Source organism: Herpailurus yagouaroundi, unplaced genomic scaffold (genome assembly GCF_014898765.1).
Source record: "Herpailurus yagouaroundi ecotype Mexico unplaced genomic scaffold, PumYag 28, whole genome shotgun sequence".
Classification (NCBI taxonomy): Eukaryota; Metazoa; Chordata; class Mammalia; order Carnivora; family Felidae; genus Herpailurus; species Herpailurus yagouaroundi.
The window spans coordinates 76,734,432-76,746,795 of record NW_024412376.1 but is presented as its reverse complement, the minus strand read 5'-3'; the positions used below and the strand labels follow the sequence as shown (position 1 = coordinate 76,746,795).

Here is a 12,364-nt window from a genome sequence, read left to right as displayed (position 1 = left end):
AGGTGCGGCTGCCGGGCGGCGGCGTCTCGCGCTCGGCGGGCCACCGCCCCGGGGGGCCTCGGCGCGCCGCGTTCTTGCTCGCCCGCTACCTGCCCCGCTTCGGCTCCCCGCCCCTGGCGCTAGTTACCGAGCCCTCACCCGATGTGCTTCCTCCTCAGCGCCAGGGTGTCCTGCTTGCTGTACAGCTCGCACATGGTGGCGCGGCAGCCGGGCGCTCCTCGGCTCTCCCTCTCGCCTGCGAGCGCCTGCCTCGCGAGGCTGCCCCAGCGGCGGGCCTTTCCCGCCGCGGTCCCTCGTGGGGTCCCCTCGCCCGGGGCGTCTGGAGTCACTGGTGGCATCAACTAGCTGGGGTCATCTCCCTTTTAAGTCTTGCCCTGCCTTTGCCCTTCGCCAAGCCCCACCCTCCTGTTCCCCCTCCTCCGCCCGGGTGCCCGCTTTGGCGAGTCACCGGACTAGCCACTCATTCGCCACCACCCGTGCCCCTCAACTAACTGACTCCGGCTCCTGCCCTGCGGTTCCCACTACCCCTCCCGATCGTTGCTGCTTCTTTGGATTCGCCTTTGATTTCCCGAACTCGACCTTGCCTTTGCCTTTCTTCCTCTTCTGCCCGCGAATTCCCTCCTTCCCACTTTCTTTCTTGTTTCTTTTTGGTGTATCCCATTGTGTTCTTGTAAACGTTCAAAGATAGGCGCTCTCGGAGATCAGATCCTACCACTGTAGGGTCTCACAGTGAGCGTATTCCAATACCAAAACCTATCATAACTAAAGTAACGTCACATGCCCTAAGGATCAGTGACAGGGACGCAGCCCGATACTTGTTGGGAATGATAACTCAGTGTTTCAAAGATCTACTCTAACAGTAATTACACTTCTAATTTCTCTCCTACTATACAGATTATGAAACATATTCACGTGATGTACCTGGTTCAGTCCTCCAAACAACCCCCGAGAAATGATGAGGAGAGTTGTTATACCATTAACATAAGACGGAAGAGATTATTCCCTGTCGCATGATTACATGTCTATCTGGTGGTGCATTTGGAATTCATTCCTAAATTTCTTGACTTCCTTTGGGATGATCTTCACACACTGATCAAATTGGAAGTTCAATATCTGGACAAAGTTAATGCTGATTAACTATAACATTAAGTCATAAGTTATCTTAAGAACTACAGATCATCTGATTTAACTTCCTTGTTCTGTCGATAAGAACAACGAGGCACAGAAAAGGTCTTATTCAAGGTCATGCAACTATTAGCCATAGAGTTTAAACTAGAGCATTTCCTTCTTTCTGTGTTTTGAAAGGCAGCAAAGAAAGCTTAATTTACCTATAGCAACGCACTTGAAGAATGTTTGCAGATGCACTTGAAGAATGTTTGCAGATGATCTTTTTCTTGAATGAAGTTATTAATTTACATTACGGCACAGAGGGAGTATTATTGCATTGCCTAAGATAGGCTGAGAAATAGGGTCCTATGACCAACAGCGTGGTAAGAATTCTAGGTGTTATAAATGAAGGGCAGAAGGCACTTACGGATCTCCCAAGAAATCCTAATCATGTAATCTTGGCCCAGCCCCATACTTGAAAGATGATGCCAAATGTACATTTATTCTCAAAACACCTAGCTAGACCTGGCGAAGTCACAGATAGTCACTCTTTTTCTATAAACCTCCATGGTTTCTTGTTTTGCCCAGTGCTTTAAAATAGGTTCTGTAAATAACGATGGACCAAGAGTCTTAGGGTCTAGATCTGGTTCTTTCATAAACTAGTTAGGCTTCTTGACCTTTTGGAGGCCAAATTTCTTTGTAGTAAAAAAAAAAAAATCTCCTTTTGACTCAAAGCATTGTAAAGAGGGCTTAAAAGAGATCATGACTGTAGAATGTGTGGTAAGATTGTTGTTAAGATCTCAATGTTCCTACCTTTTTTTTTTCTTTAATACCTGACCTCTCAGCAGAGTTATCACTCCTTTCTCCTTGAATCACTTACTCTTATAAATTGTTGGCACAGCCACACTTTCCTGATTTTCCTCTTCTCTCGCTTAACATGTAAATGTTCTTACCTCTGGGAATGAGGTCCTGGGCCCTTTCTTTGCTCTGTGCTCTTCCCCAAGATAATCCACCACAATGCCTTTGGGTTTACCCATCAAGGTGCCTGATTCACATCTCCACCCAGTTCTTTTTTCTTCTTGGTCCCACACTTTCATATCTACTTCTTTTCTTGACTTCTCTACTGAGAGGCCTCGGATATACCTCAGACAGAATCAGTCCAAAGTAGAAGCTTTGATCCCCACCCCCAAAACTACTGCCTCGAATAAGTCCCCAACATCAGACATTCATTCACTCGTCCGCAATATATCAAATACTCACTGGGTGCCACTGAATGTTTCAGTTGCAGGAGATAAAGAGGAACTAGACTGAATGGACTTACCCTCGGTGGCTCATACTAGATGTGCACTGTCTAGAACATAGCCACTAACCACAGGTGAGTTTTAGGGACCCACGATGTGGCTAGTCTGAATTGAGATGTGCTGTCGACATAAAATACATACAAATGTATTGCAAAACACCTGTGAGATTTTTCATTAATTTTTATACGGATTGCTTGCTGAAATAATATTCTAGATAGATTGAATTCAGTGAAATATGTCATTAAAATTAATTTCACCTTTTTTTTTTTTAATGTGGCTACTAGTAAACTTAAAATAACGTATGTGGCTCCCATTACTTTTCTGTTGGACAGGATTATTCTAGACACAGAATAAACACATAAATAAAATAACGCGAGAATGGCTTAAGTTGCTTTCATTGTGGTAAGAGCCTTGAAGGGAGTAAACTAAGGGAAATGATCTAAACGAGAAAACTAGGAGTCCTGGATCATCCCTCTCTTTTTCTCAGCCCCATCCCCACGTCAAATTATTTTTGAGCCCTGTTGACTCCACCTCAAAGTATATTCTAAATCTCTCTGCTATCACCCTTTCTACTACCACCGCATGTAAGCCTTCTGCGTCTCCGCCAGGACCTATGCAGAAGCACTCGGGAGCTCATTTCCTTGCTTCCCTTTCCCACCCTGTGCGGCACGATCCTGTCCTTTCCCTTTTTAAAACCCAGCAGTGACTTCCAGTTTTCCTCTCCAGGCTCATTTTTGATTCTCGCCCCCTAGCACGCATCCACCCCACTGGGGTTTCTTGCCCGTAATGACTTCAAAGACTGTATTTGCTTCAGTTTCAGTTTGAGTGTCACGGACAGCCCTGGAGAGGTCGTTCTTGACTACCTTGCTTTAAATAGTTCTCAATTAATTAAAAACAGGAATCCCTGCCCTGTTCCTGTCTTAATCTCCTCTTTGTTTGGTCTCTCTCTGTCTCGTTCATCAGTGTAACTCAGCACAACCCAGCACTTACCATATGGTAGACAGATAAATACTTGTGGACTGACTGACTGAAACAGAAAAGACAGGTGAAGACTCAATACCTTGTTTCGAAGGTGAAGTTCTTAGGATGCCATAGAGCCTTTGAAACCTTATTCCCTCTATTTGCATACTGACTGCCAATACATTTTAGCCATTTCTTTCGGAGAGAGATGCTTAGATTCATTATCTTTTAATTATCTTTTATAGGAAAACAGGTTGCTGCTCCAAAAACATCATTTCCCCATTGTTTAACTTATTTCACAATGTGGAATATATAATATTAACTAAGTACCAAGAACAGTCTTTAAATAAAGAACAGACACGTCGTAGCACCAAAATAAAGATGGAAACAGGCCAGCAGTTCGCCTTCTGCAATGTTTTGTCAAAAAACAAATTCCAAGGTGTGTTTTGGTGTATTTTCCCGTGTACTTCTGTATCGCATGATTATTTGGTAAGAGTGGGTGCAGGTGCGTCTTTCCTCCCAGAAGCAGACGTTTGCTCAGTTGTGGTCCTGATCCTATTGATTAGGTCACCCCATTGAGTGAGTTCTGACCTGAAGGTCACAGATTACTCAACAGCCTACACTTGGCCAAACAAACTGTACTTGTGCGTGCCAGAAATGAGAAGGCACAGTGCGCACCAACTTGGGACAATAAGAATTCCGCTCCATATTCCGATGAGAAGAGTCTGAATGGCAGGTTTTAATTTTCTTGTCAGTGACAAACATGCAAAGATGAGTGAACTCTGTGTTCCCAACCACAGAGGCTCTCCAGCTTATTCTACAATACTCAAGATGGAATGCGAGCATTTGACTGGTTCCTCACTCTCTCCTGTTACCCTGCCCTGCCCTCCTCCTGCCCTTTGTGGACACTTGCCTTTTCTGAAATCATACATCATCTGGGACAAATGCTGGGTATGATGCTTTTTGGACATGACACATGATATCCAAGGAGGGTCTCCTTTGCCCCTGACACTCGTTGCATGAGAGTGCAGGTCAAATGTCTTAACTTCACTGAGGAGTCCACACTGATGTCAGCATGTGTGTATAATTGCACACACAGCCCCTAGTTCACATCAGAAAGAACCCGATAGGCCCTCCCACACCTGGGACTTCAAATGTTAATGGAGCCATTCGACCACTCGGGAGATGTGTGTGTGTTCCTACTGTATACACCTATCCTCTCTGCCCCAAACTAAGTCCACAAGAATCTTCCAGACTTGTGTTTGTGTGTGGCAGGGGGAGTCTTCTGAGGGGTGTGTGTGGTGGTGGAGAAAGGTTATATTTTAAATACCCTAGGCTGGTGGGCGGGGGGTGGGGTGGGGTGGGGTCGGCGTGGGCAGCGCCTGGGTGGTGCCTGGGTGGCTCAGTTGGTTAAGCATCCAACTTCGGCTCAGGTCATGATCTCACACCTTGTGAGTTTGAGCCCTGCATTGGGCTCTGTGCTGAGAGCTCAGAGCCTGGAGCCTGCTTTGGATTCTGTTTCCCTCTCCCTCTGCCCCTCCCCAGCTTGTGCTCTGTCTCTTTCTCTCAAAAATAAATAAACGTTACAAAAATAAAAAAAAAATACCCTAGGCTTATCTTACTCTTCCTGGAACTGTAGTCAGCCTGGAAACCACATAAGCACTCAAGAGGTCGACTAGTGGAACTTGCAATTCGTGATGCTCCAGATGCAGACAAGGATCAAGAATAAGGCTCCAGTTCATTTCTCCTGAGTTTGTTTCTAGTGTTGAAGGGGTCTAGCATAAGCCACTGTGGCATAAAACTTACTTTGAGCTGTAGGCATTACAATAGAGGTGGGAAGGGGCTTTTATCTTGAACTCCCTTTGTCCGTCCAACAGCAGAGCCCCCCAGAAGAACTCAAATGTCATCTTCAGCTTCACAACCAGGAAAGAATGATTCTTATCCCCTGCACACGAGACCACCTGACCAGACACGGTCACAAAACCACCACACATGCCATGTGTTCTCCGTTTAGCTTTCCTAAATGACATTTGTTTTCCCATAAGTATTCATTCTCCCTTCCCTTTCCTGCGTTAAGATGGTTTATCAGCTCCAGATTCTAACTGCCCTTTTGAGTCACATTTTCCTGTGTGCTTCCCCATAAATGAATAGAAATTTGTCTTAGGCGAGCCGATAGGGAGGATAACTGGACAGACTGCGATCCGGTTCCTTCTTACTCCAACTGGATAATGTGCAACTATGCCAGTATGAAAAGAGTTTTCCGAGGACATAATCCTTGTGAGGTCTCAATATTTTCCTCTAAGGAGCTGGCAGAGGTTGGGGACAAGTGATAAAGTCCCAAGTTCAACTGCTTATGGGCTGGGGACGTGCACTGTTCTGCGGGACGTTTACAGAATGTAGAACTAGACCAACATTCCATTCCATTGCTCTCGGTCCCAGAAGGCTCTAGAAGCTTCTGCAGTCAAAGAGCTTCTTCCCTCTCTTGACAGCTGTATGTCTATCAGTGCACACACACACAAAAACCCCTCCTATTTCAAGGAACACACTTTAAAATACACCAGTATAGAGAATCTGAATGTTGAATATATCAGAGCAAACAAGAGGGAGAGAGCAAGAGGTGGGGCGGGAGGACACAGGGCTTACAGACTTTGCTCAGGATCATGGATTGGATTCCCAAGGAATTACCTGCGGGGGAGTTGTCCTACTAAAAGTGTCACTCTGGCTGTGTCACCATGTGTCACTTCTTGCTTGATTTAGTTCTAAGTAGGAAAAGTATCATGTGAACTAAGAGTTTACACCAAGATCCTCCACTGGTTGGGGTCATAAAAAGCACAACCCCTGTTAGGACCAGTTTTTTTTTACATGGGAAAGGAAGGTATATTTCTCAGGGGTATTCTGCAGGGTAGCACTGGACACACTTGCTTAATAAGAATCAGTGAGAGGGGCGCCTGGGTGGGTCAGTCGGTTAAGCGTCCAACTTCGGCTCAGGTCGTGATCTCAAGGCTCGTGAGTTCGAGCCCTGCATTGGGCTGTCTGTTGTCAGCACAGACCCTGCCTCGGATCCTCTGTCTCCTTCTCTCTCTGCCCCTCCCTTGCTCTGTCACTTAAAAATAAACATTAAAAAAAAAAAAAAAAAAGAATCACTGAGGAACTTTGCTTAAAGTACAGATTCCTAGGCACCCCCAGCCCCGTGAACCACCAAAATGGGATCCCCAGAGAGGGATCCTGGGAACCTGTATTTTAACAAACTTCATAGATTCCTACCATCAGGCAAGTTTGAGAAACATTGTCATAGGAGGTGGGCCAAAGCCACGGGGCCATTTCAGTAGATGGTCTGTTATTCCTGGTCTAAGATATCACTGTCTCTTGTCTGAATTATACCAACAGCCTCTTATTTGTTGCTGCAGGTTTATGGGTGGGTCCCTCTCCAGTGCCCCATCCTCAAAGCAGCCGGACAGACATATTTACTATGAAAGCTGGCTCTTCCCACTCCCCTACAAATACATCTTAATAATTTTCCACTTATCTTAGGACTCCAATCCATGATCCTGTGTCATCCAGCCCTGCCTCTTGCTCTCTCCCTCTTGCTTGCTCAAGCCCAGTTGCATTGGCCCTCCTCAGAACTGCCTCATCTGGGTCCCCACGTGAGAAGCTGTCCCAAGGCCCCCTACGCTACTCCCACCATCCCCCGCTTGACTCAGGCCTCCGCTTCAGTGATGCTCACTTGTGGTCAGCCACACGCCCCACTGCCCCTGCCCAACCTTAGGAAATCAACTCCAGCCAACCTACCTGTGTTTGCTATTTCCACAGCATCCCATACTTTCTTTCCCCCTGGAGCACTCGTCACAATTGTAACTAATTAACATATTAGCTGTGTCATTACACGTTTAAGGCCTATTTTTCCTCCCTAGAATTAAAGTTCCATGGGTGAGAGACTGGGTCTGACCTTCTCCCACTGTACCCCTAGTGTCTAGTCCAGGGCCTGGTAGGTACATAGTAGGTACTCAATAAATACTTTAAAAATAAAGGTCAAATTTAGTTACCGGTGTAATAGCACTTACTGCTATAAATGATAAGGTGCTTTCATTTCTATCTCTCCAATCTTCACACCAGCACGGTAGGTGTTATTATCTCTATTTTCAGAGTAGGGAATTGAGACTCAGGTCGTAGGATATGCTCTGGGCCTCAGAGTGGCTTTGGGGTATAGTCAGGATGAGATCTAAAGCTCATGCCCCTGGGAGCGCCTGGGCCTGGTGGGGATATCATGGGATTTCCATAACGGGACCCACAGTGGAAAATGCAGTTGGTTAAGCATCCGACCAAGCTCAGTTCATGATCTCGGGGTTCGTTGAACCAAGCCCCACGTGGGGCTCTGTGCTGACAGCTCAGATCCAGAGCCTGCTTCAGATTCCGTGTCTCCCTCTCTCTCTGCCCCTCCCTCACTCATGCTCTGTCTCCCTCCCTTCCTCCCTCAAAAATAAATACACATTAAAAAATTAAAAAAAAATAAAGCTCATGCCCCTGTCGTCCTGTCCAACCGCCTGGAGTGCCGCGTGAAGGACCATAGTTACCTATATTCTTCTTGGAACCTCTTCCCTAGGAGTCTTGTGTTTATTTTGCTCTTCGCACGGCCGATCTCATCTGCTAATACAGGGTTAAGAGGGCTCCTGGCAGGTTTGGCTGAGCCTGATAGCATCAGCTGTTTTTCCCGGAGAAAGTCTATGTTTGAGGGTCACGGTCAAATCGAAAACAATTTTTAAAGCCATCAATGAGGCAGCATCAGGCTGATGCGTTAGCTTGCTTTTATGCGAAGAAAAAAAAAAGTCCAGAAATGTCAGTAAGTCTCTTTAGTCCCAATGTGGGTGACTCTGAAAGAATAGACATGGGACACAGGCATACCGAGGCTTCTGGGAAGGCTGCCAGGACTCAGCCTCCCTGGGAACTGGCAGGCCCAGGAGCCATGTGGCTGCCAAGTGCTTGGCCAACAAGATTCCTTTCTTCCTGACTTGCCCCCGAGACTGAGGCACATGGGGGCAGGCCAGTAGCGACAAAAGTTATATAATATGTGTGTTTAATTTTTAGCAGTGGCAACAAAGCAGTGTCTAATTTGATGTCACATGTTTGGTGTTATAAACTTGTAAAAAGTATACTGAGGTTTTCATGACACATTCTATTCGGTAGCCTTGAGAATACTCCCTGGCTCATGGCTCGCCTGATGATAAGGATGTGTGGTAGGTTTGGTAGCAGGGGGCAATTGCCACTGCAAAAGCCAGAGCGGTGCCTCCTCTGGGAAAGCAAAATGCCTTAAACAGGTTTCGAGCTATGAAATGACAGGCCTCAGGAGGGGGTCTTAGATAGGAGGGGTCCTGAGACTGAACTGCTCTGCCTGGAAAAGGAGAAGGAATTCTTGCTCTGGAGATGGAGGCTTGGGGAGAGAGGACAGGAGGGTGAAGAAGAGAGAGGCGAGTGTCATGACGGGAAGCTGGGGCTTGAGCGGGAGAAACGGTCTGGGAACCTTATCATTTTTAAGGGCTGTCTGGCACATCCACCTGGGCCTGGTGGGGAAATCATGGGATTTCCATAACGGGACCCACCGTGGAAAATGGGAACAGCGCTCAGCCGAGGCAGGACACTGGAGGCCAAGATGACCAGGATGGAACAGCACCTTTGACCACTCCTGGGGCTTCTCCCAAGATGTGCAGAGGGGTCTGTAGACGCGATTCTCTAGATTTCGAGGGGCAGGGGAAACTGTGCTGACACCTGGGATGTGTCTGTAGGGTTTGTTTCCCAGACCTGTCTCTTCTTGTCTCCATTTTTGCCACCTCATTTCTTTTGAGGGAAACTGTGGTAGAAGGAACAGGGGTTTTGGATATAAACTGACCTGAATTTGAAACTGAGCTCTGTTTCAACTGCTCAACCTGTTTGAGGTGCAATGTTATTAGCCATAAAAGGAACCTCACGGGATGCGTGGGTGGCTCAGTCGGTTAAGCATCCAACTTCTGCTCAGGTCATGAGCTCATGGTTCTTGAGTTCAAGCCTCATATCTGGCTTTCTGCTCTCAGGGCAGAACCCACTTCAGATCCTGTCTCCTTCTCTCTCGGCCCCTCCCCCACTCATGGGCTCTCTCTCTCTCTCTCTCTCTCTCTCTCTCAAAAATGAATAAACATTAAAGAAAAGGATCTCACAGGATACAGAATTATAGGGATATTCAAATTAAAGGGCATGTCACGCGTGGTTTGAGCTCAGGGCCTGGAGCGGGTCGGCTTGATTCCATTTGCTGGTTGTGTGAGGTCGAGCAAGTTATTCAACCTCCTCTTACGGAAAATAGCACAAATAGTAGGTCTTTGCGAAGATCGAATGATATAATACAGCAAAGCTGTTAGAATAGTGCCTGACATTCCGGCAGGTGTTTAATAAGTGCTAACCATTGCTGTTGCTCTTACTATTACATATGTGAAATGTCTGGTCTTGGTAGAACCTTAATTACCCACTTTTGCTGTTCATTTTATAGAAATAAAGACATGGCAATTCCCATGCTACCAATACGTCTTTTTCCCAGAGGAGTTAACTAACAGAGAATCGATTGATTGCGTATCTCAGTGATGAAGGTTCATAGACTTTAACATCTCTCCTCTTACTTTATCCTGTGTAAAGACCTCTGGCTAGGGGCGCCTGGGTGGCGTAGTCGGTTAAGCATCCGACTTCAGCCAGGTCACGATCTCGCGGTCCGTGAGTTCGAGCCCCGCGTCAGGCTCTGGGCTGATGGCTCAGAGCCTGGAGCCTGTTTCCCATTCTGTGTCTCCCTCTCTCTCTGCCCCTCCCCTGTTCATGCTCTGTCTCTCTCTATCCCAAAAGTAAATAAACGTTGAAAAAAAAAAATTAAAAAAAAAAAAAAAGACCTCTGGCTAAAGGGATTTAAAATGGTGTTGATATATAAGCATATTTTATTTGGGAAAAAAATGCCATCAGTTCCAAGAATTACTCCTTATGATTTTCTTCGAATTTCAACAATCTCCTTGTAAATTGAATGTCTGGTATTCACGATCTCCCTGCGGAGATCATGCTCTCACTTAACGGTCCTCAGTTTTCTCACATTTACATTTATTTACGTAGTATTGCTGAAAGTTGATGGTTAACTACTTTCCATTGTTATTTGCAGCATACATCCGCATGCCAGAAGTTTGAATGCCATACTAAATAAAGGGGTTTAGGGGCGCCTGGGTGGCTCAGTCCGTTGAGTGTCCGACTTTGGCTCAGGTCATGATCTCGCTGTTTGTAATTTCGAGCCCCGCGTCGGGCCCTGTGCTGACAGCTCAGGGCCTGGAACCTGTTTGGGATTCTGTGTCTCCCTCTCTCTTTGCCCCTCCCCCACTCACGCTCTGTCTGTCTCTCTCTCTCTCTTTCTCTCTCTCTCTCTCTCCAAAATAAACATTAAAAAAATTAAAAAGAAATAAACAGAGGGGTTTAAAAAACAGGTTCTGGAAAGGTAAGCTTTCCAGCCCTATGTCCCTGTAGAGCAGGACTGTTTAGTGCTGATCGCAAGGCTCTCTTTCAAGGTGTAGCACAGCTTGGCAGCCGACTTAGGGCTTAGATGGTAGGCGATCTGGGTTCAAGTCCTGACTCTGAACTTGTGCATGTGACCATGGTCAAATCATTGAATTCTTCTCTTTGGTTTCCTCAAGTAAAACAGAGCAGCTGATTCTGGGAGGAAGGTGGGTGAGTTATCTGGAGTCCTGACATATGATAAATGCTCTGTAAGTGCTGGTTCTCACTGCTTACTCGTGAGGATGCTTCAGTGAATTATTTCAGTCTCCAAACCAGACTCTTTCCACCCCTAGTTCAGGAAATTATTAAATCTAGTAGTACTGAATTACTGGGAAAGATTGAGCGCTGGTGGTTGGTTGTATTCCCCAGCCATGAAGAGACACCACCCTGCACACTGTTGTAATCTTGAATTAAGTGATTCTGAATCCCCAGATAGTAGTGTTGGGGCTCCTGACTTCAAGGCAGACAGCTGCAGCTTGGTGGAAGATCTTGTCAGGCATCTGAAACCCCTCTGCCTGGGGCTGGATTCCAGTCCCCATGCCTCACTTTCTAGGAGGGACTTAACAGCCAGGCATTCGTTTTCCTGAGCTTATTTTTATATATTCTGTAAATTTCAGATGACATAATCAATGTCAATGTTTTTTAAGTTGGGAAATATTAGAAAAATATGTTATTTTGTAAGAAGTTGATACGAATGTTTATATAAATAAATGCTCAGGCTTGCCTAGATGTTGTTTTTTTTTCTTCTCTGTCGTGACGCAGGTGATTTTAGGTCCCTCATTCTTTTTTCTTTACAGAGGTGTGACATTTGGGCAAAGTCCTATATCCAAGAAAGGCTGTAAAATGCATATTAGTCAAATTTTGCTAATTATTAGCCACACCAAATGATCTGGTGGGTAGAGGTTTTTGAGAGATGATGATGTGAAGTTCAACTATCCATGTGCTTTAATTTGGATGATTTTGTAGAGTGTAGAATGAGCTTTATATCAGGCATCCTTGATTTCGAGCTCAGAAATGAATCAAAATACGCTTTCCTTTACTTCCAAATGCCTGTTTTTTTCCCCCTGAATTCTCAATCCATTTTCTCTTTTGTACCTCAGTAAATACATCCTATGATTAGTGGAGGTTGAAGGAGAAAGTACGTGCTGTTCCCCTTAGTCTAATTATTCTCTTTCCTGAGTGTTCATAAGTTTGAGCAGAACTACTGGATGCTCCGTTTGCTGGGAAACCTCCTTTCAAATTCTTCTGACCTTGGAGGTCACCAGGGCCCAGAGCCACCGTGGTTTCGGGGACCAGCCCTAGGATTCCAGTCCACTCCCGGACAGGTCCCTGTCCGACAGTAATATATTTACCTCCCTTTCTTCTATTTCTTTCCTTCCTTCTTTCCTTCCTTCCTTCCTTCCTTCCTTCCTTCCTTCCTTGTATTAAATGTTACCATATAGTCAAAGCCT

General features: G+C 45.8%; 1 protein-coding gene across 5 annotated transcripts in view; it reads right to left on the bottom strand.

The window, feature by feature from the left end:
* The window catches only part of ETNPPL (ethanolamine-phosphate phospho-lyase), a 52,559-nt gene extending 44,352 nt beyond the window's left edge, over positions 1-8,207 (bottom strand). For 4 of the 5 annotated variants that reach the window (XM_040476509.1, XM_040476516.1, XM_040476489.1 and 1 more), the window contains exon 1: positions 139-364. In XM_040476509.1, the coding sequence (XP_040332443.1) occupies positions 139-338 (200 nt within the window). In that variant the 5' untranslated portion in view covers positions 339-364. Of the gene's footprint in view, positions 1-138; positions 365-7,939 lie in introns of those variants that run through there. The other variant, XM_040476499.1, reaches the window with a different exon arrangement.
* Positions 8,208-12,364: the final 4,157 nt, after the last annotated feature.